Genomic DNA, 27,078 nt, shown 5'->3' with positions numbered 1-27,078 from the left:
ATGTATGGAACCATTAAATGAGAATATAGTATACTGATTGTCCACAATTAACCTAAAATTGTGTAAATTCGATTCCCGTATCTCCTTCTTGACCGTAGAACATGTCTTTTTAGTCTTATTTGACTATCATCTTTCCCTAGTGATGGGCGTACATTTCCAGTAGGTGTTGGTCCAATGGCAGTGGCAAATCTAGCGGGACTCGGTATCGATCTCGACGTGATTGTCGGTAAAGGAACGGTCACCGCTGAGCCTCGTTTAGTGGGTTTTGCTCTCCGGCGATCCCTATCGCCAAGCGATCTTGCTGCAGGACCTGGACCTGTGAATTGACCTACTGCTGAGCCGTCTACTGAGAATACCGGTGGACCTGTATCAGGCTCAGATTCAGGCTCAGGGTCGGGAGTCGGTTCTTCAGTGGGAGGATCTTCAACAACAGAAGAGGGTGGTGGTTCAGAGGAAGATAAGGACTCGGTCGGTTGGGATGAATCTGATGCTGGTTCAGACCAAGATGAGGAGGGAGTTTCTGTCCAGGGCTCCTCCCTACTCTCGGGTAAGGATGACGACGATGGTGGTGGTCGTCCTTCAGAGGATGAGGCTGGAGATGGTCGTTCGGTTGAAGATTGTATAATAGAGGAGTAAGGTGGTGGCTGTTCGGTAGAGGATGATGATGAGGATGAAGTAATCGATGCTGGAGCCGACGAAGACGGACGTTCACCTGTGAATGAAGGCGTTCCAGCACTTGATGTATGGGAGGAGGCAGATGAGCTCTCACTCGCCGTTGAAGTCGAACTGCTTGTGGTGGTGGGTAGCTGTGTGGACGTAGAGGTGATTATAGCAGTTGAAGTGGCCGTTGTGGAAGTTTGCAAAGTGGTTGTCTCGTAAGCTAAAGTCCGAAAAGTGGATGTTTCGGTGGTAGAATCGGTTGTGGTAGTTGAAGCTGTTTGAGTGATTGAAGTTCCAAAAGTTAAAGTATCAGTTATAGTAGTTAAAAGAAGTTCAGTAGTTGACGCACGAAAAGTAGATACATCCGTTGAAGTTGTAAATTCAGTGGCAGTAGCTGAAGAAGTTCGAGTAATGGAGGTTTGATAAGTTTCTATATCCGTTGTGAACGATTGGAAAGTGGAGATATCTGTAGTTGAAGATGTTTCAGTGATTAGATCATGAAAAGTTGAGAGTTGCGTTGTTGTGTGCTGGAAAGTTTCGGTCTTCGTAACCGATTTCTGAAATGTAGAAGTGGCTGTGGTTGCAACATTGGCGGAATGAGACTTTGAACCCTTGCTCGAGTCTGGTGCTTGCGGTCGAGAATTGGATGCACTGGCTTCGGGGACAGGAGTTGATGGAGGCGTTTTAGATAGCCAGGTAGAAGTTACTATCTCATCTGAGAGGGTTTCGTCATGAGAAAACGATGAAGCAGCGGACTGCGCGGTGTCGAACTTGGATGGATCCATCTCGGTCTGTATAGTCATTACATCCTCGGAAGTCAGCATAGCGGTCTCGGATGTTGCGAGACCAAAAGAGTATGTAGCTGGTTTTCTCGAACTTGTAGCTTCCACCGAGCTTGCAGCTGGCTTGACAATACGCGAAGGCGGCGGGGTTGACGATGAAGCTTCATATGAAGACATGATAGCTATTGATCTGCTGGGGAGATAGGGAGAACTGGCCACAGGTGCTGCCGGCTGGGTAGGTTGTGGTGAACCGGCAGAACTGTGAAGATAACTCTGCCTAATGGTCGAGCCAGCTGCTTGACCGGTAGAACCAATCAGGGAGGTATAAGAGAGATACTGTGAGGTAGAAGCCCCTTGATCTCTAGTAGGTGAAGGTGCATCACTCTCAGAAGGAGATGAAGCGAGGGAAAGGGAAGGTATAGCAGGTGCAGCTGTCTCAACAGTTTGTTGTGGCTGCTCGAGTGGCTCCGCTTTGGCATTACTATTCACCAAAGCACTACCACCTTGAGCTCCTTCACCTATACCCTCAGCAATAGCTTCTCCCCAACCTCCAAATCCAGAATCTTCCTCTTCATCACCTCCCCATTCTCCACCCCAACTTCCTCCCCAGCCACTTCTTCCACCTCCGCCCCAACCACCCATTCCTCCTCCAGGACCCCATCGACTACTCATCATACTTCGTCTAGCACGCCGATGGCGCCGTCTGTGCATTGCCAGACTGGGCTCTGTGTCTGTTCGCACAGCGGTTGATGTGGCGGATACCTTTGCAAGGGTATCGTCTGTACCTGTATTGGAGCTGCCATTCTTACTTGCACTGAGTGACCTTGCAAAGTCAGAACCCAAGGTAGCAATACTGATACTTGGCGCGATATCGCTACTGGAATCTTCACTTGAAGTGCGATAGTCGGATTGGGACTCTGTCTCAGAAGCGGTATCAGGAAGAGCAGTGTTGACAGCCGCTTGGTGTATGGGCAAAGCACTGAACTCTGGCGCAGAACTCGAATAGCCTGATGGCAGCTGAAGGCTTTCGGACACTTCCCGAGCTGTCGTTGGTAGATCACTGCTCGAGCTTGTAGTATCGGTAGTTGATATCGGTGAGGGTACATCGGTCCCAGGCCCAGTGAAGGACACGTTCGATGCGCTGAGGGTAGCCTTTTCTGTTGACGTTGAGACAGAGGAATTAGAGAGCGGTTCGCTACTGGCAGAGTTCATCGCCTTTTTGTTTGAAGAGGCTTCGGCGCCGACTCTGGTAGTCTTCGTAGCAGTGACAGTGACGGGTGACATAGTGGCAGCATGTTGAGCGAATGATATACTGTTGGGCTCCAGAGAATCTTCAGGACTTGGTATATCGAAAGAGACCGATGTGGGACTTGGATAAGAATCTGGAGAGGCGGTCTCAGTTGATTCGGTGTTGAGAATGGCAGAGGATTCTTGGGAGGGACTGTCGGAGATCATGTTGGTAGACGAAGTAAGCTCCGTAGCTAGACTAGTAGGCTGCACAAAAATCGTGATAGTCTGATCTACGTAAACCTCTGATTCTGTATCGCTCACAGGCACTGTACCAGTCAAGGTGTGAGTGGCATTCTCAGATGACGCCGCCACACTGGTGCCGACCGTAGCAGTAGTTGCATGCGGTGCATTTGTTGAGCTTCCAGTTGGAAAAGTAGTGGTAGATTCCGGAGTGAGTGTAAATGGCTCGATATGTACACTCGGGATATCGAGATCATCACTTCCTGCCTTTGTCGAGGAAGGTTGGGCTGGAGTGGCAGTGTTGGACGTTGAGCTGACATTGATTGTTTCGGTACCCGTTTCTTGCGGTTCAGCTGGAGTTGTTGCGGGTGATGTTGTCGTGCCAGAAGTCATCGAATCGTTCGATTCAGTCAAGGAAGACTCGGTCGAAGCTGGCTCGAAAGGTGAGGTAGTGACAGAAGTCTCGATAGCAATTACACCATTGCTGGTACTATCCGAAGACACAGTCGCTATAGAGGTAGAATTAGTTCTGACCACACAACCCGAAATGTTGTGTACTCACTCGCTTGACTTGGGGCCGTTTCGGTCCGAGAGGATGGTGAGATCCCATCGCTTGATTGTGAAGTTGACGAAGAAGGTAGCGGTTCTTGAGATGTGACACCACCGGTAGCAGTGACCGAAGGGCCAGAAATATCAAGAGAAGGGACAGTTGACGAGGTTTCCGGCTCAGGTTCCACCGCGGAAGAAGAGATCAGCTCGGTGGCAGATGTCGCCTCTATCACTATTGTAGTAGTATCAGACACAAACAATGATGAGAAAGTGGGACTGGTAGAGTCTACTGCGATAGTAGCTGTCGGCTGCTGGGCAGTCTGCGAGGAAGAGTCTGAAGTTGCTGTAGCCTGAAGTGGTGGGGTTTCCAAGCTACTAGAAGACGATGCTGAAGTACCGGATGCATCAGCGGAGTCCTCAGTGGGAGCCACGTCATATTCCGAAGTGGTGGTCGGCTTTGCTGTTTCAGTGGCTGCTTCCAGTATCTTAGTGGTGGTATCGGAGGGTGCTGAGGTCGAGCCAGCTGCGGTGCTTTCGGATGTCGTGGAGGTGCCTGCTTCGACCGACGTCGCATTGACGACTGGTTGAGCTATTGAGACAGGGAAGTCTGTTGCGGTAACCGTCACCCCCTGAGGAGACGAGGTGCTCGCTGACCCACTCGAACCTAGGAGAGAGGCTGCTGTGAGGGTTCCAGTGGCACTGAGAGATGAAGCGCTTTCGATGGCCGTAGCACTTGAAGAAACCTCGGTTGTGGATGCTGTTGAAGTATTTTCGGTATATTGGGAAGGAGTTGAAGTGAAGGTCTCAATGCTTGAAGATATGGAGGAAGTTTCGGATAGAGCAATACTTGATGTAGGTTCGTCTGCAGGTTCCATTGTAGAAGCGGAATTGTCGCCGAGGATGATGGTCTGCTGCCACATGGGGTCATCTTTGGGTAAGGAAGTGGGATCAGGTAAGATCAGGTCAGAAGGCAGCATTCGATTTGCTGAGGAGCTAAAATGGAGTCAGTCAAGCTGATGGAAATCATCACAAAGAACCAGCACTTACCAAGTCAGGATCTGCTGATTCAAAGGATCTACTACCTGTTCTCCAGCTCCCTCATCGTACAGCTGTCCGCTTTCATCCCATCTTAACGTTCTTCCCAGAAGATACATGGCTATCATCTGACTCATACTCATCACACATCCCGCATGACCTCCATCTAGCTGACTATAGACACCTATACTGGACCCAGCTCCATCTCCAGCTTCTGACATTGGCCAATTTATCGATACTGAAGGTGAAGATGGACAAATCGGTATCATCGACGTGATGGCATTAGGTGATTCTAGGGCCGTTATCTGTGCCACTATGATACATGATTGTGGTGAAGATAGGCTGATAGTACCAGTGGACTGAGCTTGAGCGAGCTCGGATGTTAGGAGGAGATAAAATATGGTGAGCAACATGCTGCAAGCGGGGGCAAAAGATCACCGTGGAAAAGGAATTAGATGCGATATGTGGTTATAAAAGAGTGTGTGTACTTTTTGCTATTGACGTAGACGCCTTCAGTTGTGGTGTAGAGGTCAAATATGACAATGGATATATTGATGATTGTGTTGATGACAGGACATTGAGGTATAAGATGATTGGGGAATGGAAGTGTTGGTTTGTTGGTTCTGTAAAACAAATGAACGAATTGGGAAAGTATCGATATACTGAAAGTAACGACGGCAACCGCTCCAGCGATCTCATTCAGGTTGATGGTAGACTGATTGATCTATCTGGATAAATTAGCTTGTAGATGTACCAATGAAAATGAACAATCAAAGGGATCCTCCAGGAAAGGTGCTGGATTTCGTGTCTTCCTTTCAATATGCAAGAAGGATGACGGGATTGGGACAAAGACCAAAGGACCTAGACGATGTGAATCAGACCTCCTGAAAGGATTTCGTACTGGTACTACTTGTGAGTATCATGCTCTCCCAGCTCTGGTCACCAGGCAGGACTGGGCCTCGTCCTATGCTCAGTACCATCAATATGATACACTGATCAGCTATCTAACTATACAGTATGCCACCATGACTATGCCACGCCACTTGAGCAGGATGGTTGGAATCGGATGTGACCGTGTGAGAGTGGAGGTGGTTCCCAAAGTGTGCGCTCAGGAGGTCACTCTTCCGCGTGCTAATCAGACCAACCTGAAGCAACCTTGCCTATTTATGTTGGTCTTCTTCGTCACTCTTATACACCTTACCGAATCATATACGCCCAACCACCTCATCAATACCATCACAACCTCATATATTGTCTGATAGCGGCTTGCCAAGTCGCAACAAGCCCCACTCGTTGATCTCACATACCGGCTAATTCCTTTCCCATCACCTGATCCGCTTCCCACCCAATCAACCGTAACCAACCTGTATCAAGCCCAACATGGGTAGGACATTCCGCATATACCTCGCAGGAGAGTCGGTCTTGATCTGTAGACAATGTGGTAATCATCTGGCAGTGTCTGAAGGTGTCATGTCTAAGGTGCGTATATGCATGGAATCCTCGGTGGCAAATGCGCTCGTAACCTTTCACCTCCTTGTCCGGGTAAAGCTAATGTGTATGTTAAACAGCAATTCACCGGTCAGCATGGAAGAGCACTTCTGGTACAACAAGTGTGAGCTACTCTCTATAAGTACGATACTGTACAAAGCTCATACCGCCGGTGCCGTAGCGTAAACACGTATACTGGAGAAGCAGAGGACAGAGAAATGAGGACCGGGCGACATACGGTCAGGGATGTGTATTGCAGGGTCTGTCACTCGACATTGGGTTGGAAATATGTGAGTAAGAGTATCATACGAGTTATCTTCTGAATGCTTCCATCATTTCGTGTCCATAGATAATATGCTGATACTATGTGTATTTTAGGACTTTGCATTCGAGCATGACCAGAAGTACAAGGAAGGGAAATATATTCTTGAACGAGAGATGATCACGGAGAAACCAGAATCTAAACGAGATCATGGTCGTCCAAGAATCGAGGAACTTCCTGTGCGAGAAGTCTTAGCTAGAGTATAGTCATTCCGTTTTATACCTTACCATTCGAACATTTCCTACTACCATTTCCTTTTAGACATCATCGCCGCGTCCTTGCTGTATTCACCAATCACCCTTTTCCCCATCATGGCCTTATATCACATATATATCCTGTTGTTGTTATCTGTTTTATCGCTATTTGTTTCATTATTCGAGCTCTCCTCACATACTTTCGTTGTTCAATGGTATCTTCAATTTGCCCTTCAATCGTGTTTGTACTTGGTGTAATTCTAAATTCGATGTATGAAGTAGCTTATCTACCTTGAGCCAATAGGAACATTCTTCGGGAGCTCTCGTCAAAGGATACTGAGCCTGACTTGCCTTTGACAATTCCTGTCTTATACAATCAATATCTAACTATTTACATTCTCATTCTCATCCATCTGATATGATTGACGCTAATTCGTTAATTTCTCCTCAGATTAAGCTTAGTTTCAGCTCACAGAGGTCGCAATCTCACGTGGCCACTTAAATGGTATACCCCTTTGAAGGTAAGAAGCATTCCACTTACATATGAAAGAGCGTCCTTTGGATTCCCTTCCTTTCATCTTGTATCATCGCAAAGAGAGACGACCACAAGAATCTTGTCTATCTTGACCCTCATCTTCACACATTTCTCTAAACGTCCCTACGTTTCATCCTAACGAAACGCAAGATGCACCTTCTGACCTTCTTGGTCATCTCTTTTGTTCCTTGGCCGAAGTGTCAATCAAGAAAGAGTCATTGTATGACTCGAAAAATTGATATGAGAATCAAGCAAGGGGGAAATGTTAACATAACTCAGATGATACTCACGAATGAAGTACTCGAGCCTTGTCACATTTGACCAACTTATAAATTCAAGCTCATTCGTTTTGTCTTTCTTTCACAGAAGATATCCTACTAACTCAATCTGTTTTACCTTTTCGAAATCTTTTCATCAGCGGGGTCATCATCTTCCCTCGTCTGCTAAGAAGTATCGTTCTTCGACTTCTTCTCTCAAGGGAAACTCTCAAACGTTTCACTGAGAGATATTTCGCAAAAGCATATACTTCTCATTGATCCATTATCGACCTTTCATCAACTTAACGTCATCTCTACAACTACATCGACTCTACTCAAACAAAATCAACACTTGTCAAAGGATTAATGCCCTTTCACTCGTTTGACTTCTGGTCTTGTATCAGGTTCCTTAAAGGATCGAACCTTTCAAGATCATCGATCAAGAAAGAAGTACAAGAAATAACAAACACCACTGGTAGTCGATGCCCCACTTTTATCATAAGTCGGACCTCTCTCCTTTGTACCTCAAGCCCCTTTAACACTCTAGCAAGTTTGAAAAGTCCTTTGAGAGCTGCTGAGCTTCCCACCCTACATCATCAATTCATGATATACAGTATCATCTCAACCATCAGACTTTGATCGATATAGAAAGAAACGAGTCTGGCTTTGGCTTTGGGCCCGGAACATACATTACTTACACCGCATGGTCAAATATCCTTGATCGAATCAATCATATCTCTCTATTCTATCATTTTTCCCATCAGAAAATTCATCCCTTCGAGATATATTTAAGAAAATAAAGCAAAAACCTCTTCTTTCCCACCTACAATCAACTGCCAATCTATCATACATACAAATTTCACTTACAACTAAACTATCAAAGTACTGTGATATTCGACATGTCAGACGATCAAGATCAAATCATGATCTCTTCTCCTGAATGTTCTCCTCAGACACCCGCTATATCACCTTCACCATCGTTAAGAGAATTATCCATGTCGCTCTCACTTTCCAGATCAAACTCGCCGGCTAGTCACATCACCGTTGCGGTACCGCCACCAAGAGACCTCCGAGCTTTATTGTCCAATTCACCACCTCCCAGTCCCAGTCCAAGTCCAAGTTCAAGGAAAGTGGATTTGGACGAGTCAGTGTATCAGGGTCCTTGCAACTCCGGTGAGTTATATCCTTTCATGTGTTTGATACGAGTTTCATTCACCCCTCTGGCTCTGGCTGTTATTAATTATGATGTAATTTACTTTACTGTATTTACAGACAAAAGCAAGTCGACCATTTCTTCTCCACCAGTAACGGAGTCTGGTCTTAAAGGTAGTCTCCCGCCACTTAAGCGTGTTACACCTACATTACCACGTCTCAATACCCGTCCACCACTTCCCAGACGCAGTCCCCCGAGGACCAGCTCCAATGGATTAGGTGCAGGGTTCGGCCTCGAGGCCTTCAGATTAGGTTCGCCACCCAGACGACATCCTCAACCTGCTCATCAAAGAGGATTTTCCCACTCGCATATAGGTAGATCGTTCTGGGTCCCTTCATCTACTACCGCAAGTCCGGGTACGCCAAAGAACCACCACCAAAGATTAGCTTCTTTACCCTCGATTCAGACCAGTCATCGGGAGAATGTGTATGCCACTCCGGTATCATTGACTTCTCAGAGGGGATTCCTAGCATCGGCTCCGACACCTGTGGGTCACGCTCGTCGTCCATCCGATGAACATAGAGAATATATGGTCCAGCGTCACACACTGCATTCCAAACATCCGTCAGCTGGGCACCAGGTAGCTCTACCTCACCCTCACCACCATCCGGGACAGCCCGTTGTGCATCGACGATACCGCTCAAGTGGCGATATGAACGGTGTTAGAGTCACCCCACAGCCAACGTATCGTCCCACTTGGGCCGCTCCTCCCCCTCCCCCTGCTCCCGGACATCCAGGATCAAGTATGATTTCTGGCCAACCCCAGAATCTGGGTAGACCAAGATTACAGATCCATCCGTATGCTCCTCCCAGGATGGATCCGAGGTATTATTCTGCCGGAGGAATTGGAATGCACACGCATACGCCTTCAGGTGTATCGCACGGTGTGCCTGTCGCTGGTCTAGGTCGAGAAGGTGTATACCTCAGTCCGTCGAGTGGTATGAGTCCAGGAGGATTCAAGGCGCCACGTAAACGAGGTGAGTTACAGCTCGGAAGTTTAACAATTAAGATGCTAATTGACCTTTACTCCGCAGCTGACGATTCACAACTCGCAATCCTCAACGAAGTCTTCGAGAAGACGGCCTATCCATCGACCGAAGAAAGGGACAATCTGGCTAGGAAATTGGGTATGACCTCTAGGAGTGTTCAGATCTGGGTGAGTACACATCCCCATTTGGCAGACAGATCACCATCTCAGGTACATCTTGACTGACACATCATCATTCATTTTTCAGTTTCAGAACCGTCGTCGAGCAGTCAAAGTAGATGCACAGTCTGCCGTCCAACGCGCAGAAGCAGAGGCAGAAACTCAAATCATGATACGTGGTCCGGTACCGGTCATCCCCAAGCCATACCCTATACATGCCAGACAGAGAAGCGAGAATGAAGAAGAAGGTCCGTCGTTCCGGGAATCCATGAATTTTGATCGGGTGATACCCAACATTCCAAGGGATATTCCAACCTCTGAAGCGTTGGCGGTCAGAAGGGCGTCATTGAGGAGTGAAGATGATGTGTGTATGGTGAAGAGAGAGGTGATTTCGCCTTGAGGTCTTTTCGAGTCAATTGTGATAACTCAGTAATATTGATGCTATAAATTTTACTTGGGAATTAAATGATCTGTAAAGGGTGGTTGAATAAACAATTGTTATATACCATAGTTGGGATATACTTGAATATCAATGTATATCCAACCAATGAGCTCATAGAAACTGCCTTTCCTCTGAGATGAGGATTCATTCCAAAATACCTATATACAACTCACTAATCAGAATGGAGACAACAACCTCCTGAGAAAATATATTACATCTGAGACTGCTCCATCCCCCGATTCTACCGATCTATCCAGATCTAAAACCATCTTTCGTAATCCAGTGGAGATGTTCATTCTCCTCTATCACTGATCGCTCCCGTACTACCTCTACTTCGACTTCTACTGAGAGCAAGACCATCCGGTCCTACAATAGCTGCATATTGACCACGTTTGGGGTCGTTCTGTCGTTTGGCCAGGGTTTTCTTTACCTTTCGTTCGGGACGAACAACGATGACCGGTACAGGTGAATGAGAGACTGCGAATCGCGAGACGGAACCCATTCCAGGTGCTACATGAAGTCATAAGCTGTGAGCAAAATATCCGGGACAGGGAGGTTGAGGCGGAAGGCCACATGAGACGTACCCCCTAATGCTCTGCCCCACGTTTGGAATTTACTTCTGATACCTTTCGTACCCACGACTAGAGCTACCAATATATTGAGGTTAGTCCGTGTCAGTCTTATATAGCAAACGGCTCACAATCTGGTCGGTAAAGGGCGATCATCTTAAGCAAGATCTCCGTCACCTTACCAGCGACAAATTCGACAATAACGGAAATCTGTAAACATTATATGAATGATAAGCTGATGAGAACATAACATGAAAGGCAAAGACTGAACACACCCTTCTATCATCAGCTTCATCATTCTTCTCTAGTATAGTTTTCAACAACCGTTGAGCGTCTTCCCGAAGTTCATCTTGTGCTTCATGAGATTGACGTTCTGCACTCGCCATCAGCCGGACCGCCCTTTACAATGTTTCTCAACACTCGTGGTTGTCCACTTACCGCCTTCATCCAGCTCGATCACTCTGATAGCCACCACCTCATCCCCATCTTCCACCAACTCGGACATCAACCAGTCCAAGGCGTCTTCACCTGATTCATCTGGAGACACAGCCACAGCGAACACACGAGTATTCCGAGATCGCTTATACCCTTCACTCTTCGCCTGTTACACAGTCCAATATCAGCCAGAGACCATCAACCACACATGTATGTTGTTGATGAGAGTTGCACCTACTTGACAAGTGAAAGCAAATAACGCCGCTGGTCCAGCTTCGAAGGCCTCAAACCCTACTTTCCTCCTATATTTCCCGTCGTTTGGACCCTGTCCACTCGAGTTGGTCCTGGTCCTGGGGAATCCAGCTGAACCAGATTGTGACATTGCGGATGGTAGGTGGATCGTCGAATCGTATTGGGTCGATCTGGGTCGGTCGGGTAACTGAACCGATACTCGCGATGACGACGTGGTCTGTGGTAAGTTTGAGAAACTAGGTGAAGGTGAAGGTGAGACGGTATTGGGCGTACTGTTCGAAGGCGTTTCACCGGGTGATGAGACTCTTTGTCGGAGTGCGGGTCTCAAAGACATCTTGATAACGTATGAATGATGAAAGGAAGGTTGGAAGGATGGTACACTGGAGCTTGCTAGGGACGTCGAAGGTAAAAACGTAAATAAAGGCAGTGACGTTATTTGAATAGGAATAGGATGACTGGTATGCTTGGTACGATCGATCGAGGGAAGTCTTGGCGGTCGAGTTATTGAGTAGCGATGGAGGATCGGGTTTCCCAAGGATTCAGATGATTATTAGTTGGAGTTGAGGAATGTAAGAAGAGATAAACGATGAAGACATGTTCTGGTTGTTATTGTTGGATGACATATTACACAGTTCGCACTCTCTCACGGAACCAAGGGACCGGAGCACCGTCTACCTGTCTCTCGTTCACTACACAATACATACACCCAAACATTCCTCATCCGTTTATTCCTCTCTCTCTCTATGCATCATGCATCAAGTATGACACCAACATTGCCATAGCAATGCCAGTGTGTACAAACTGCGCATACCCAGCAGAATACGTATACACGACATACAAGACAAAGTCAAATATCAGACTGGGCGTTTGTGTGAGTTGGTTTTCCCTCATCCCTTCTTCCGCTTATCCCGAAAGATACTGACTCTATGGATGTCAGCCAAGATGCGATCAATTCCTGGATCCATTGATTGAACATCCCGACTTGATCATCCTACTGGATCTGATCCTGCTGAAACCTCGAGTGTTCTTACACCTACTGTTCAACCGAGGTTCACCACCGTTCGACGCAGATAAAGGAACGTCAGTCACAGGGGAAGAGCAACATGAAGAGAGGAAGCGTAGCATACATCAAGATCTATGGATATTAGGTTGTCTTAGTATCCTAGCTGAGACTTCATTACGTCTATTACCTTCTCTCACCAATTCCAATCCAAGGGGGATCGACGCATATCAAGCTATCGAGGTGGGATTGATAGTTTTGGTCGAAGGTATAGCTCAACATGGCACGACTCTTTGTTTGGCATTATTAGCTCTGAGGTTTAAAGGGTGGTACCCGAGTAGCAATGCGAAAAACAACATGGATGATAAAAAGAAGGATGGTAGACAACAAGACTTCTTGTGAGTAATGGTATATCTCATGGTGTACAACGGTAATTGACCAGACTCTACAATACAGACCATCCCTCATACCGCTCACAATACTATACACCTCCCTCGTACCCTTACTTCTCCAATTACTTTTATCAATATGGTACACTCCCCCTCCATCAATCCATGAGCATCTTCCCGTAACTTTCACCTCCACATCCTTTTTCTCATCGCTACCCTTCGAAATCCCCTCGGGACTGCTAGAGCTGGAAAATGCTCTCAATCACGCATGGGCACGATCCGATAGGATCTGGGTAGGGACGAGGCTACTAGCCGGGATGAGTGCTGGTTTTGGGCTGAGGGTATTATTACCTACAAAACCTTGGGAAACCACTATGATCGTTCTGGCGGGCTGGTTGGGAGCTGCATTCGTATCGCAGGTGATGAGCGGTGGTGTAAATATAGATTATGTAGCATCATGAACCATGAACCGATATTCCGTATGATTGGACAGTATAGCATATCTCCATGATGACTATGTTTTACCTACCTAGTAAAGTACAAACAAACTTTTTTTTCTTCCTTCAATACTATATCCATAAATAAACAAGCTATCGACTAGATCAATCCCTCTCCATTTCTCCATTCTTAGCAGCTAAATCCAAAGCTCTACCAAACCTCTCAGGATCAAAACCCAGAATTTCCGTCCTACCTTTCTTCTCATGATGTTCTCTCTCCCATTGACTTTCTCTCGCCCTATATCCACCAGGTGTATTTCTACCATCACCATTCTCCGCTTCGTCCTCATCCTCATCTTCGTCCTGGTTTTCTTCCGGTAACGGTTCCACATCTGCCTTTCTCGGTGGTGGAGAAGGTAATCTACGTGGTGTCTCATCTCCATCTTTCTCATCTCCCATCCCCTCTAGATGAAGGAACTTGTGTTTCACGGATTCCGATGCCTCCGCTACTGCTTCCCTATTACCGGGTGTATAAGAGGGATGAGTAGGTTCATCAGCTACTGATATGGTATCGCCAAAGTCCGACTCGGTATCTGTATCTGTATCTGATATAACACTAGTAGTGGTACTAGGCGATGACTCGCTATCGAGACTCGCTTGTCTGGGTGGTGGTGATCCAGGTATGGTATGTAGATTTCCTCTTCGGGGAGACAGCGATCTACCTCGGCCTGTCTGCACAGTCTCATACTGCTCTTCATCTTCTTCTACTGTACCCAAACCGGTGAGTGAGCCGGATAGGGCGGATACAGGTGCAGCTGCAGCTGCAGGAGCGGATGACGATACGTTGGAAGTGGAAGTGGAAGTTGTTGAGGTTGAAGATGTAATGGATGATTGTGAAGATACAGAGGATGACCGTCTGCTTTTGACTTTACCCCATAATGCTTTAGCACCTTGCTTAGCTACCTGGCCTAGATCTATTGGATCGTTACTGAAGGGAAACAATCAGCACTATACCTTTTGTCACACTGTAGTCTACTTTGATATATTCATTGGTAGTAGCATATAGGATATAACAGACTCACCCGCTCTTCTCATCATAATGTTTCTTGTAATTTTCCCACTCCTCATCACTCATCACAACCTTATTTGGCCCATTCCCACCGCCCAAAAGGTGCTTACGGGATGCTACACCTATACTGATCGAATTGCGTCTCTTCAGTTCATTCGGTATGGTGGGTAGAGGTGCGAAAGATATTTTAGGTGTGGATAATCGCCTTGAGTTCAGTGCGGCGGATGAAGGATGAGGCGATGAGGTCGAACGTGATAACGTGGGGGATGAGGGGGAGGCGGAGGAAGAAGAAGAAGGTGAGAGAGGATATGCGTTGAATACTGATGTATGTGGTAATGGAGTAGTGGTGCGCGGCGGTTCAGGTATCTTGACATGAGTGGATTCTCGACCGTTACCGTTCAAGAGGATTGATGCGGATGGTTTGGTAGGTGAAAGAGAGGGGTTGGGAGGGATTAAGAGGGAGCTGGATGATTCCACCGATGTCATGATGACAAGTTGATCCTATCGAACTAAGCGATTCCACAGAGAAACAGGATTCTTCGGTCACCATCAACGTCCATCTGTTGTAGTAGGGATATGTATCGGAACGTATTTTTCTTCCTGGATTGCTGTTTAAGCGTGGGGAGGAGAAGGATGATGTATCCTTCGAATCCTGTCCACGGAGTTTCTCACCTGCCTGTCACGTTACTGTCGGTTCGCTGATCTGTCTCGTGTTGTCGTTGTGAGGGTCCGTGGTATCAACGAGACTGGGCGCACGCTGTGCATCTTTGTCTCCGTGGTCGATGCATGTCTGCAATGGTCGAGTTGGCCCCACTGTATGGATATAACATTGTTGGTTTCCCTCAGTTTCGGGTCTCGTACTGGAGGAGTTCCTCATCTCTCTCTCATCTCTCTCGGTTACATGTTCCTGACTGTCCACCGTATTCTCTCGGGGGGCCCTGGATGAGTCCCGGGTGGATTGCATGAGTATTCCGAGGCAGGCTTATTTCCTTACGTCATTCATGGGACCAAAGTATTCCATTCCTAGATGCACAGGCATAGGGGAAAATGCACATGCGTATATATGACCAGGCAGAGAGGCGTTAAGATTCATACAGGAAGAAGAGACGGGGTATACCACGGATATGGTAACGTATGGAGAGATTCGTTCAACAGAGTACTGTGCATTACAAAAAGCATGTATATATGAGATAGACAAAGAAGGGAGCGAATCATCACCATGAGAGCATTAAGGATCGTGATCTAATCATGAAGGGGAAGTCAACGGTAAAAGGGGTAGCAGCAAGGAAACGAGACGTGAGACGAAGCTAAAGCTAGATTATAATTGTTGGACTGAGTGATCATAGATCACATATCAGCCTATGTCATTCGATAATACTCGTTGCAACTCACTTTGAGCGATGAGGAACTGCTTCTCGTCCTGTAGCCGTAATGTATACGTCAGCAACAGCAGCGATTGGCCAAGGCATTACTTACATTGAATTGTTCGTCTATAATACCAAAAAAAAAAGTAATAGATTGGTCAACCATCATGAAAAAGAGATTGGACGAACGGAACATACCGTCTTTATCATTATGGAATTCCTTCAAGAATACCAACAGTTTGTCCTTATTTCGTCTCAATATAGCCGCAATCTGAGCAGGCTTATTGGGGTTCGCAACGAAAACCTAGTATAACATATCACAAATACCTGGTAAGTCCACTGATCCCTTCCCGAGGAGATCAGGTAAGCCAACTCACCTTGAACACGTGGAAAGCTTCGAACTGGATATTCCTACTCTTGTCCCTCAGGAAGTTCATCATCATCTTCAGGTTCGCTTCGGAAGCGATATATCTGGTCATGATCGAATAGTTGGCTCGATCCAGGAGAATTTCACCGAGTAATTTGAGGGATTGTCGTTTGGTCACATAGTTGGCGGAGAGAATAAGAGTGGTGTACATGTTGAAGAACTATCCATGGGTCTATCAGTACCACCGCAATGACTGATTTCGTCGACCGATATCGACTGTACCCACTCGGTCATAATTGGCATCGAGATACTGCGCTACCATAGGCTTGTGCCGAGTGAGTGTTTCCTGCAAATTGTTATAGTCAGCTTGACTTTAGCTATCATAGGGGAAAAGAACTGGTACTGACCTTCATACACGCAAAAGCATCGGTCGATATACCAAAAGTCGTGTTCTCGATATAGTTAGGGAAGGTGTAGAACCTAAAGAGGCGGTCAGCTTAGACCTCCTATAGGTTGTGGCTTATGGGCACTATGGGTAAAGCATCTCCGAGAATAGTATAAAACACTCACTGTTCAGAATACAGCAATATCCTAGCAAGAGGTTCATACCTCAGCATTTCCTTCAGTATCATACCCGTATTCAGAGCGATGTCAGCATTCGCATAACTGAATGAGATACAATGTTTCATGTCAGTATAGGTTCCCTGTGCCTATCAATAACATGGTCCGTGCTAACAGTGTTGGATGAGAGCTGGACACTCACCCTTTCAAGGTGTTGAAGATGATATCAGGTCGAGTGGCTATGATATCCACCGTGGGCGATCTCGTGCCAAGTTGACGACGGAGGAGGGTATTATAGATATGGCAAACATCCTTTCGAGCCTAGATGACGGGGTATGTGGACAGTGTGTTAGCTTCAAGGGTCGTTCAATCGAGGATCGAGCTGCATGCAAGGAGAAGGAACTTGAAAGCGACTGCCAAGTCCGCAATAGATAAGAGAGCAAGATCTCACCTCGAAGTCAAATTTCCCTAGATGTATCACCATCAAACTCAGCAAGTCCTGGGCATACACTTCATTCGCTATTTGAGCTATGACATCGGGTGATGGTTCGGATTCTCCCTCGCCCAACAATGAGTTTTTTGTCGAGGCTAGCAGACGAGAGATTTCTTCGTTGATCTAAGACATTCCCATACATCAGTTCGGACTCGCATGCAGTCAATGGTTCGCCTTGCAGATAGGACGCAATGAACATTCAAGTTGATTGACACAGCCAAACTCACTCTTTTCCTTCCTTCCCCTGCTGCTGACTGATCTAATCTCAAAATATTATCCTTTAAGCTTTTCACCGTCTCCGCGGGTGTCCTAGTCTTCTGACGATTGAAGAAGTTCATATCTGCAGAGCGGCAGGAGGTGAGCAGGGTGTGTCGGGTTGAGTGATGGATGAAGTGGAAGTGAAAGTGAAAGTGGAGGAAACTGATGGTGAGGGGTCGACGATATGGCAGGTGAAAGTGTCGATGAGGATGTGCCGCTAACTTGATTCGATGATACTGGGGGATGTAGTAGAGCAGCAGCAATTAGTGATAGCTTGTCGATTGAGAAGTGGGTATGTATGTTTGAGATGTATATGGTATATGATATATGATGGTGAATAATGAATATAACATCAATATCAACCTTGACCGACGCGCCTCCCAGCAACAACAAAAGTCAAAAGTCAATGCACATCATCCGTACATTACGTAACATCGATTTGCCACCTTACCCTTGTCGTCACTACTCGTACTCGTACTCATATCCTCATAGCCGCAACATCAATATACTTCTTACCGTCTCACTCTCAGTTATCATATATCATCCCACATCAGTTCCAGCAATAGATACTACCCCCCCCCCCTCCCCACCAAAGCAACACCGAACAAAGACATACGATAACAGCATACCAATATGGACAATTCACCAACGTGAGTCTTAATATTTCCTCCCTAACTTCATTACCCCTTTGTCCCATCTTAGCATCCCCATTAACCCTCTTCTATGAAACAGCGCTCTGTTCGAAAACTACGATGAAGACTTCAAGCAGCTCCTGGCGAGTCTGAAGGGCAAGCTGGAGGGGGATGTCAAGCAGCTGAAAGGTGGTAAGTTCTCATTACTACCCATAGCAGTATTTCGCACATGACCGAAGCTGAACGATGGAATGGGATACATAGAACAACGAAAAGCTGCTCTTAAAAAGGTGTCAGAAGAGCTTGACGAGGCTGAGGAGATTGTGAGTGATGAATGTAGACTCAGAGCTGTTATCGGTATAACAGATGCTGATGACATTGTCATTACTGACAGGTCGCTCAAATGGAAGTCGAACTCCCCTCCATGCCCGTATCGATCAGACAGACATACCAGGGTCGTCTAGCAACATCGAAACAAGGTTTAGAGAAGGTCAAGAAAACTTTGGTACGTCCAATGAATCAGTGTCATCTGTAGTCGGCATACGAATTACGCTTATAGTGATATGCTGTTGATAGCGAGATGTTCGATCGGAAAACCAACGTAGCGAATTGCTATCTGGTCCAGGTGGTTTCCCCAATTCTGATGACCCATATACCGATGAGCCTTCAGCATACTCTGCTCGTACACGACTTCTACAAGGCACGGAAACCTTGGCGGATGGCTCAAGAAGATTAGACAACGCTCATAGGATCGCTTTGGAGACTGAAGATGTTGGAGGTGAGATTTTGAGGAATCTAAGAGGTCAAAGAGAACAGATTGAACATACCAGAGATACTGTGAGTGCATTCATTGTCTGGAGGACAAGCTCACGCAAAGATCTATGCGGATACTTCATGGGTATTTGGTATAGTGGGGATAAGTGGTGCTAATGCAACATGTGTTACAGCTCGTACAAGCCGATTCCTCTATCGATCGTGCTGCAGGTACTCTCAAAAAGATGATCTTCAAGTAAGTCACAATACAGTCTGAACGTTTGCTTACCCCTTTCGCTGACTTCCTTTCACATAGGATGTATCAACAAAAATTCCTTTCAGCGGGTATCATCATCGTCCTTGTCTTACTCATCTTCATCGTCTTATGGTCCAAGCTATTCAGGTAGATGTTTATCAAACTCAGCACAATAAACATTCTTACGATCATACTTCCGCCTCGCCTTCGGTCAAGCTGGTCGAAGAGGAGAAGTATCTCTACAAATCTGACATTCCGCAATATACCCGTTGTACAACTCATCTAGTCTCAGTAGTAATAGATAATAAAATGTAATGATACGGATTTGGTAATCGCCAATGACGACAATAATGATGGTGAAGTCAAACCTTACACTGACGTGTCGCATAGCTTCGAGAAGAAAGGAGGACCCTCCTCCTCCTTTGTCGAGGAGAACCCTTTGTACTGAATCCTTCTTCGTCGATGGAATTCTAACTATATAAAGCTTATTCGCGCAGAGATGACTAACCTATTCAGCTGCCAGTCTTAGCCAACCGCAGAATATTTTGACATACTTGGCTTCACTCATACAGTACAAGATGCCTAGATTCGGAAGCACTTTACCTAAGATGGATGAGGTATTCAAATCTCATCCCAAACCAGAAGTCATAAAGGTAAATCGTCGTCTTCGGCTCAAAACCTCGCTAACATACAAGAGCTGACCCCGGGAGATGTAGGATTTGATGACAGTTAGACGTCACCGAGCGATCGATATCCTCCAGAATCAAATCCCATCCAAGATTGTCGAAATCCAAAAATTGATCGACCAAGAGGAAGACCCCTCGTCGCCCTTCTTCAAAGGACAAGTACTCGAAGTGGCTTATACTGATCCTAAGGTACTTCAACCTTCCGAGCTGACCCAAGGGAACAAGCCAGACGGGGAAGGAGAACTGGGTAAAGAGAAGTTGGTCTTACCTCAAGATATCACTAAACCCCAGACGAACGATGGTGAAGGGCTGAGAATGGGTCCTCATTGGTTTGAAGTGGTTCAGGTCAACCCAGTTCAGGTCAAGTGTATGGAGATCGTGACCCAGTGAGTGTAACATTAACACATATAAATCAATTACCTTGACTGAATAAGTGTTCTGCTCGATCACAGAGAGCTTGAAGACTTGCACATGCTCGCGCAAGACTTGAAAGTATGGTTGGAAATGGAGATTCCAGTGGTCGAAGATGGTAATTCATTCGGTAAGCCAACTTTCTTAGATTTCGTCACCTCGCTTGTTCTTCCGTCAAGTATTACTGACATCAGCAATGGTCTCTAGGTGCCGATGTTCAAGCTCACTTGATCTCTCAGCTTACGGATGCTTATAAGAAATCCAACTCGATGCAAAATGGTGTACGAGCCCATCACGGTGATAGGTTGAAATTGGCGATGGATTGGGCGAAATTCCCAAACTTCCAAGATTTTGCTGTGCGTACATTGAATTTCTTTATGAATTATACTGCAATGTAACAGAGTGCTGATAAACCTGGTTATTCCGATAGGGTGCCATTGCTGCGGTGAGCTAATAGGACGATCGTCGAATTGTTGAATGAGCTAAATCCTCTTGCCCGGTTCTAATCAGAGCGACCGATTCGATCACTTCTTGCTTCGATCGTACCTTCGTTCCATCCTTACTTTGTACGGTGGACTACTCACCAAGTTCGAGAGGAACTGGTCCAAGGTGATCAACCCAAAAGGTAGCCATGAGACTGGAGGGATGTACTAGATAAGACAAGTCGGTCTTAGTTATTGTGATCAGTAGAATGTCTTTTCATCTGCATGCATTTATCGTTAGTGTTGGATCTAAATGATCAGTGCAGGCGTAATTGCGAAGTCCAGTATACAGGAGGATCTCCCTCAGAATCCGGTTTTGGACCAAGGTCAAGATATGGTCGGATATGACTTCGCGATGCTCGTTCCAACAATTTTGTATCTCAATCAGTCCGTTGTTGTCGAACGTACTATGCTAGCCCCGATCCCAGCAACAGCATCCTTAATAATCCCGAACCCAAAGAATCCAACGCAGCGTAATGATAATAATGACATGAAGAGCATGCTAAGAAAGAACCGAATCTGAATCCCAACCAACCCGCCTGATCTAACCCCTTCCTCCGAAGCTAGACCAAGTTCATTTGATTTCCTTGATATCCAGTTTAGTTCTTTCTTCGGAAAGAGCAGCCTAGAGAAAAAAGAGAAAAAGAAGAATAAGTTACACTCCGCCCTCAAAGGAATGAATGATCGGAGACAAAAACTCACCTTCAGTCAACTTGGCCTTACCACCGGTTGGTTGACAAAGGGCGGTAGCACATCCTTGGCATTGAACGACGGTTGAGGCGTGGGAGAAGACAGTGCTATTGAGACAGAATTCATATCAGTTTCGATACGTCATGACTGATTAAGACGTGCGATTAGGATGAACGATGATGAAAAGATTGCTATGTACGATTTGCCACTGTCGGCTTGGTTGGGGAAAAGGCAAAGGGGAACTTACGTGATGGCGAAACAACCTGGGCACTTAACATCCATGAAAAATGAGTTTGGCTCTGGGACAACTTTCTTGAGCTTGTGAGTTCGGGCTTGAACATCAGCAGGTCTGTTGAGGAGGTCGACGGCGAGAACCTATAAAGGATTTTGAATGAGCACGATGATTTTTATAGTTAATGTATTTATGCTACAAGGACAGTGCGAGATCGGATGTGCTAATTCTGGTAAATTCCCAACAGTTTGACTTTCATCTCAACTCCACATTGCTGAGCAGATAATGGGATCGGCAGGAAGCGTAACGACAGATACGACTAGGACAGAGACCAATGCCATGTCCCCATCGATCCCGTCACATCATTCTATTCACCCTCGATCCGATCGATTCTTCCTATCCGTCAATACTACCCCCTCCTACCCTCAACCATGCTCCTTTGGTCTTCGCTGACGCTCCTAACTATCCCCTAAGACCCAATCCCAACCAGCACATCCGATCACGCAATGTTCCTATAGTCCACACGACCAAATGAGTCGAGTACTTACCATTTTGATTATCTGTTACTTTTTGGTGTTTATTGGTGTATTTGGTGTGTATATGGAGATCGCAAGAATGTCGATGCTGACGAGACCTGCGTAGATGTTCTTTTTAAGGAGTTGAAGGTTATAAGAGATGGAGGATGGTGAGATCAGAGAAGAACGTCTTAGTATGGTGGCAATGGAAATTGTGCTAAAAGGAGAACCCACAGTGAATCAGTGCTGCAGTGAGTGACTGAGTGGATCGAATGTGGCAAATCACAGGAGATCCTGAAAACCAGCACAACATTATCACCGATCATATCACCGTGTGGCAGGTATCCACGGTGGGAAGGCGGGTGATACAGCCTCCACCTGTTTTAAACTCCGATAGAGTGCTGATTTTATCACCGATAGAAGCGATACTCCCAACATGCCAAAACAGCTGATGCATCGTCATGAAACATGTGGGATATATACAACAACAAAAGATAGCACGCAAGATGACGATGATACTTGTATGTGTGGGTGACCTATCCTAGCTCAACGAGACAACTCCTTTGTTTCCGACCGCTACATCTGCAGCACGTCCATTACTGACCAGCTTCTTGTGGCTCGCAAGTTGTCGCTTCCTCTCGGTGGAAAAGGTCTCGGTATGAGACTTTTTCTCCGCTCGTCGAGCCTAGGAAGCGATCGAAGACCGACATCAGTACACAGTGATACATTGCGTATATAGGATGCAATTTCAGAATATCACTCACAGCTCGTTCGGCTTTGACTGCTGCTTTTCTCGCCTTCTTCTCCTCAGCTAATTCACCCTTCGGTCGAGCAACGGTTACTCTAGGTGTCTCCCGTTCAGTCTCGGATCCTGAGTCAGTGGCATCCCCTTCTTCCTGGCCGTCTAGCTCGGTCTCAGCAGCGGCAGCGGCAGCCTGTCTTTCTGCTCGGGCTTTCATCTGAGCAGCATTTCGGGATCGGATCATACCAGGATGGTTTTCGGTATTGGTATACGTAGCTACTCAACGGGTTAGCCAAGGAGCGTGAATTATGAGAGATCACTTTCACTCACAGAGAATGGTCTGCACATCCCACTTCTCTTCCTCCGGCTGCTCGACCTTTTCTTTTGGTTCCTTCTTGACCTTCTCACGAGTCTTACCGATCTCTCGATCCTCTTGCTCGATCTGCAGAATTCGCCGCCTGTTCTCTTCTCTCAAATCATCTTCACCATCAATAGCCGCTCGGAGAACACCGAATCGTTCGGTACCTGTCAGACCAGTACCACCCAGAGCCGGTCGCATTCGACGACCGACCACTTCGTAATTTTCCAAAAAGTCGTCCATGATCTCCTCGAAGTCATCTCGAGTTATTTCAGGAGGTCCACCAGCAGCTTTGGCAGCATGTGATGCGAGAGAGAATCGTGAAGAGACGGAAAAGTTGGATGCAGCGACAGAAGCGGTATCGTCATCGGGAAAATCTTCATATTCTTCCTCCTCTTCTTCGTCTTCGTCGTAAAGGTAGTCCATCTCAATCTGAACAGATAGGGGAATCAGTACCGTCTATCATTATGCACACCGAGTTCTCCGACTCACTTTGTCAAATCGATCATCCAAATCCCTCAACCCCTGTGTCCTAAACATACTGGAACTACTCATACTCATCCCAGATGCATCACTCGGTCCTCTCTTCCCTCTTCTTTTCTTCCCACCAACAACCATCATATCATCAAAATTACTGGCAAGTGATCCAACAGTATCCGCCATTTCTGACCTTTCTTCGGGATCGATATCGGACACTTCATCTGGTAAAGCGGCTTGTTCTCTTTTGAAAGCCTTGAACCTGTCTTCCCACGTTTCCTCTTTCGGTTCACCGACAGGTGCAGGTCCTTCGTCAACACCCCATTCCCTAAACTCCCAAGGTACTTCTTCCTCTTCTTCTCTTTCTCCATCATGGACCAGCTCATCGAACCATCCCTCTTCATCTCCTTCATCGTCCACGAAAGCATCATCATCAAGCGCTTCTAATACTTGTCGAAGATGCGGGTCCATATCAGGTTGTAATCCCTGTAACTCTCTAGGTATCGCTTCACCTCTATTCTGAGCTTCATAGACCGATATCTGTTCTCTACTGGGAAGTACATCTTGAGGTAGCAGATCGAACATGTCATCTTCCTTTGCTTTGCCTTTACCCTTGCCCGTTGACTTCATACCTCGAGCGATACCTGACCCTCTTGGTGCAGCGATCAGGAACGAATCGAATCCACCATTACCGACGGTCTTGAGATGGGACATGTAATCGTAAGAAGAATCATCGTATGTGATACCGTATAAAGCTGCTTCACCTTCATTCTTTCGGATGGCAGATTGGTCCACACTCTTTTCCAAATCGGCGAGGGTAATCTCAGTCTACAGTGATCACAGAGTGTGTGTCAGTGGTGAAAATTGAATTTCGCATAGGAACGAATAAGCTCACCTTCTTTCCCGATTCGTTACTCCTGTTCATGGGCTTGAACACCCTTTGACTTGCTTCGGGATCATTGATGAGCGGATCCTGTTGAGAACGGTGCACGAGCTGGAAATGTTGGGCATTCGGCTGCCTAAAGATTGATTTCTTGGGAGGCATCTTGAGTGTATAGCTCTCTCTGTTAGCAATTCCCGGGCGATTGGACAGCTAGAGATGTATATATTTATAAATCGGTGACGAGAAGAAGACAATGTTGAGACGAAGATATCAACAATTTAACCATTCATGATGAAGTAGATTGAAATTTTGCTTCCGTCGGATCGAAGCAGTGGACGATGGAAAAAAGTTCAAGTCGCCGCTGAGCACCTTGGTTGTCCATCCATATTTCGCTCATCATTCTCAATTCAAATCACTTGACTAGCATCTGAAGCATCTTCACACATCAAGACACAAGTGAAACCATAAGATCTCCCCACCTAATCACTCGAATTGTCACACGTTCCACACGAAATGTCTTCCCTCTTCGGTTCCTCTGGTGCGACTCCCGGTTAGTTGGTTTCTTCGATCCCTTTCCCTTCAGCTTCCATCCCACGGAGAAAATGCAGATGCTTATTTGACTTCTGATACACAGACATGGCTGCTCGAAAGGAGCAAATGAAGCAATCCATCCAACAAGAGGTGAGCTTCCGAACAACCTGTTTATATGATATCGATCCCTCATGATCTTTGAGAGATGATTTGCCAAGGTGTTGGACACAGCTGATTGTACTACCCATAGCTTGCCATCGCCAATGCGCAACAACTGATCAACAAGATCAACGAGAACGTGAGTAGTTATCTCGGACCCCTCGTGAGGAGGTGCTCAGGCTGATTCACCGTTGTGTACTAGTGTTTTGCCAAATGTATCACTAAACCTTCCACCTCGCTCACTTCTTCGCAAGAGGTATGTGACCTTTCCCCTCTTGACACCAAGTTAGGTACTAATTTGTTTGTAGACTTGCTTGTCGCAATGTATGTCCCTTTACATGGCCGCTTTCGATCAAGTATCTCGATCGTATGTCTCTAGAATATCGAAAGAACGAGGAGCCGCCCCCGGTATTGGTCTTTAAGAAATGTAGCTATAACAAAAACATGACATCATGTACATACACAACTCAATGCATCATATGATATAAATAGATAACTACAGAATAAATCACTCGTCATCTTCTTCGTCTTCTTCATCATCATCTCCACCCTCTTCCCGCCAGACTTGGTAGACTTTACGACGATTGCTCTCTGTCGCTTTCTCGTTCGCAGCAGCCTCGAACATCCGTTTCAATAACCCCTTCTTCAATTCCCTCGCACTTGATCGGTCTGATTGTCCTTCCTGGCCCAAACATGAGTGCATCACGATATGAGCAAACATTGGTTCTTCCTTCTTTGACTTCTTTGTTGGCCTTTCAGCATCCTGCTGCAGACTGAGAGAAGGAGACGCAAGAGTTAGACTTTCAAGCAGAGGTGAGAAGACGGATGACATGAGACGAGTGTGTACGGTAGATGTGGAAGTGCGAGTGAGAAGGATGGTGTGAGGTTCGAGAACGGCAGTCAGAGGACAAGCAGGCTATTGATGGAAAATATGAGTGATCCATAACTAATTCTATTTTGTCGCTCAAACTCAAATGCTTACCTGAGAATCGACCTCTGGAAGCGCTAGAGCTTTGTTCAACTCATCCAGATATATATCCGCAATATGCGTTGAGATTGACGTTGGTACTCGTCGATCTTCCCACCTACGGCGAAGAGGAAAGATCAATGATTGCTCTTTACGCTTGATTTTCCGCACTACTCACGTCATGGGCCCTCCATTCTTCGTCAATATCCTGTTCACAGCCTGAATAGCATTCTTCTCCCATTTCTCCCTAGCCAATAAACGGAAAGTTGCATTGACGTATTTTCGCATGAGCAGATAATACTTGTCCATCCTGGGCGATGTTCCGTCTGTGAGCAAGATTGTTTCTGTAGAGTGATTTCTGAATCATGCCTCACCGTAATCTATCTATACCTGCCCACTCCCGCACTATAGCATCCCAAAATCCCTCTAAAAAGGCTACACTCGCATCGAACCGATCTTGTGAGGAAGCAGTCTTGGGTTTGATTTGAAGCAAGAGTTCAGCAAGGTCGGCAGCAAGAGCTTGTTGCACCAAAGGTTTATCGGACATCCAAAAGCCTGTCGTGATGTTAGCATTGAGCACAACCATAAGAGCAGGAGCGGAATCCCAATATTTACAGTAGAATAGCCCTTTCCATAACTTTGCCATCTCGTCATCGTCCAGTCGGACGTATGAGCTAGACTCTCCTTCGGTATCTCCACCTTGCGATAAGAACGCTATCAGACCAGCAATAGCCCTGTCTCTGACCTTTTTGTCTGTCAAGTTGGAATCAGCACGATTGTGTTTGTCGAATTATCAAGGAACTGTCGAAAGCTGAACTTACCGGTGTGAGCGAGCTGCTTTCCCAAGGGCATAGCGGCCTGAGGCTTAGTCTCCTCTGCAGGAGCAGCGCGAGACTTCCCCTTTCGAGAGGTTGCTGATGGCATCGTAGGAATAGATTTTGTGATGTGTTAACAGTGAAACGACCAACAGAGGAGAAATTATATGCAATATACGAGGACAAACAGAAAGATGGATG

At 46.3% G+C, this 27,078-nt stretch overlaps 13 protein-coding genes across 13 annotated transcripts; 6 read left to right on the top strand and 7 right to left on the bottom strand.

The window, feature by feature from the left end:
* Nucleotides 1-47: 47 nt before the first annotated feature.
* Nucleotides 48-4,909, bottom strand: L199_004481 (uncharacterized protein; the record flags this gene model as incomplete). The annotated part of the gene is made up of 3 exons (XM_064890208.1): nt 48-3,421; nt 3,475-4,454; nt 4,509-4,909. The coding sequence occupies 3 exons, from the start codon at nt 4,907-4,909 to the stop codon at nt 48-50; spliced, it is 4,755 nt and encodes a 1,584-aa protein (XP_064746280.1).
* Nucleotides 4,910-5,876: 967 nt separating this feature from the next.
* L199_004480 (uncharacterized protein) lies at nt 5,877-6,512 on the top strand (the record flags this gene model as incomplete). Its single annotated transcript, XM_064890207.1, has 4 exons — nt 5,877-5,975; nt 6,065-6,108; nt 6,166-6,274; nt 6,363-6,512. The coding sequence occupies 4 exons, from the start codon at nt 5,877-5,879 to the stop codon at nt 6,510-6,512; spliced, it is 402 nt and encodes a 133-aa protein (XP_064746279.1).
* Nucleotides 6,513-8,191: 1,679 nt separating this feature from the next.
* L199_004479 (uncharacterized protein) lies at nt 8,192-10,052 on the top strand (the record flags this gene model as incomplete). The annotated part of the gene is made up of 4 exons (XM_064890206.1): nt 8,192-8,465; nt 8,565-9,482; nt 9,540-9,661; nt 9,741-10,052. The coding sequence occupies 4 exons, from the start codon at nt 8,192-8,194 to the stop codon at nt 10,050-10,052; spliced, it is 1,626 nt and encodes a 541-aa protein (XP_064746278.1).
* A 334-nt stretch (nt 10,053-10,386) lies between these two features.
* Nucleotides 10,387-11,684, bottom strand: L199_004478 (uncharacterized protein; the record flags this gene model as incomplete). The annotated part of the gene is made up of 6 exons (XM_064890205.1): nt 10,387-10,604; nt 10,679-10,741; nt 10,795-10,873; nt 10,939-11,036; nt 11,102-11,264; nt 11,337-11,684. The coding sequence occupies 6 exons, from the start codon at nt 11,682-11,684 to the stop codon at nt 10,387-10,389; spliced, it is 969 nt and encodes a 322-aa protein (XP_064746277.1).
* Nucleotides 11,685-12,134: 450 nt separating this feature from the next.
* On the top strand, nt 12,135-13,200 carry L199_004477 (uncharacterized protein; the record flags this gene model as incomplete). The annotated part of the gene is made up of 3 exons (XM_064890204.1): nt 12,135-12,221; nt 12,288-12,748; nt 12,807-13,200. The coding sequence occupies 3 exons, from the start codon at nt 12,135-12,137 to the stop codon at nt 13,198-13,200; spliced, it is 942 nt and encodes a 313-aa protein (XP_064746276.1).
* A 141-nt stretch (nt 13,201-13,341) lies between these two features.
* Nucleotides 13,342-14,731, bottom strand: L199_004476 (uncharacterized protein; the record flags this gene model as incomplete). The annotated part of the gene is made up of 2 exons (XM_064890203.1): nt 13,342-14,164; nt 14,259-14,731. 2 exons carry the CDS (start codon nt 14,729-14,731, stop codon nt 13,342-13,344), a joined length of 1,296 nt encoding a protein of 431 aa, XP_064746275.1.
* An 832-nt stretch (nt 14,732-15,563) lies between these two features.
* Nucleotides 15,564-17,368, bottom strand: L199_004475 (uncharacterized protein; the record flags this gene model as incomplete). The annotated part of the gene is made up of 11 exons (XM_064890202.1): nt 15,564-15,577; nt 15,638-15,665; nt 15,722-15,735; nt 15,808-15,913; nt 15,987-16,196; nt 16,263-16,322; nt 16,384-16,456; nt 16,547-16,642; nt 16,740-16,858; nt 16,989-17,153; nt 17,258-17,368. 11 exons carry the CDS (start codon nt 17,366-17,368, stop codon nt 15,564-15,566), a joined length of 996 nt encoding a protein of 331 aa, XP_064746274.1.
* Nucleotides 17,369-17,921: 553 nt separating this feature from the next.
* On the top strand, nt 17,922-19,080 carry L199_004474 (uncharacterized protein; the record flags this gene model as incomplete). Its single annotated transcript, XM_064890201.1, has 7 exons — nt 17,922-17,938; nt 18,021-18,112; nt 18,185-18,243; nt 18,315-18,425; nt 18,497-18,757; nt 18,868-18,929; nt 18,990-19,080. The coding sequence occupies 7 exons, from the start codon at nt 17,922-17,924 to the stop codon at nt 19,078-19,080; spliced, it is 693 nt and encodes a 230-aa protein (XP_064746273.1).
* Nucleotides 19,081-19,507: 427 nt separating this feature from the next.
* On the top strand, nt 19,508-20,680 carry L199_004473 (uncharacterized protein; the record flags this gene model as incomplete). The annotated part of the gene is made up of 6 exons (XM_064890200.1): nt 19,508-19,582; nt 19,646-20,001; nt 20,068-20,156; nt 20,234-20,382; nt 20,457-20,471; nt 20,537-20,680. 6 exons carry the CDS (start codon nt 19,508-19,510, stop codon nt 20,678-20,680), a joined length of 828 nt encoding a protein of 275 aa, XP_064746272.1.
* A 427-nt stretch (nt 20,681-21,107) lies between these two features.
* On the bottom strand, nt 21,108-21,981 carry L199_004472 (40S ribosomal protein S27; the record flags this gene model as incomplete). Its single annotated transcript, XM_064890199.1, has 4 exons — nt 21,108-21,133; nt 21,211-21,305; nt 21,446-21,573; nt 21,979-21,981. The coding sequence occupies 4 exons, from the start codon at nt 21,979-21,981 to the stop codon at nt 21,108-21,110; spliced, it is 252 nt and encodes an 83-aa protein (XP_064746271.1).
* A 505-nt stretch (nt 21,982-22,486) lies between these two features.
* On the bottom strand, nt 22,487-24,567 carry L199_004471 (uncharacterized protein; the record flags this gene model as incomplete). The annotated part of the gene is made up of 5 exons (XM_064890198.1): nt 22,487-22,630; nt 22,710-22,963; nt 23,018-23,477; nt 23,538-24,350; nt 24,418-24,567. The coding sequence occupies 5 exons, from the start codon at nt 24,565-24,567 to the stop codon at nt 22,487-22,489; spliced, it is 1,821 nt and encodes a 606-aa protein (XP_064746270.1).
* Nucleotides 24,568-24,918: 351 nt separating this feature from the next.
* On the top strand, nt 24,919-25,517 carry L199_004470 (mitochondrial import inner membrane translocase subunit TIM13; the record flags this gene model as incomplete). The annotated part of the gene is made up of 5 exons (XM_064890197.1): nt 24,919-24,955; nt 25,040-25,086; nt 25,187-25,234; nt 25,298-25,351; nt 25,404-25,517. The coding sequence occupies 5 exons, from the start codon at nt 24,919-24,921 to the stop codon at nt 25,515-25,517; spliced, it is 300 nt and encodes a 99-aa protein (XP_064746269.1).
* An 86-nt stretch (nt 25,518-25,603) lies between these two features.
* L199_004469 (uncharacterized protein) lies at nt 25,604-26,986 on the bottom strand (the record flags this gene model as incomplete). The annotated part of the gene is made up of 6 exons (XM_064890196.1): nt 25,604-26,011; nt 26,078-26,180; nt 26,241-26,372; nt 26,437-26,617; nt 26,678-26,815; nt 26,884-26,986. The coding sequence occupies 6 exons, from the start codon at nt 26,984-26,986 to the stop codon at nt 25,604-25,606; spliced, it is 1,065 nt and encodes a 354-aa protein (XP_064746268.1).
* Between the last annotated feature and the right edge of the window lie 92 nt (nt 26,987-27,078).

This window comes from Kwoniella botswanensis, chromosome 1, assembly GCF_036426115.1.
Source record: "Kwoniella botswanensis chromosome 1, complete sequence".
In the NCBI taxonomy this organism is placed as follows: domain Eukaryota; kingdom Fungi; phylum Basidiomycota; class Tremellomycetes; order Tremellales; family Cryptococcaceae; genus Kwoniella; species Kwoniella botswanensis.
The sequence above is the reverse complement of the archived record's forward strand: the minus strand, read 5'-3'. Positions and strand labels throughout refer to the sequence as shown.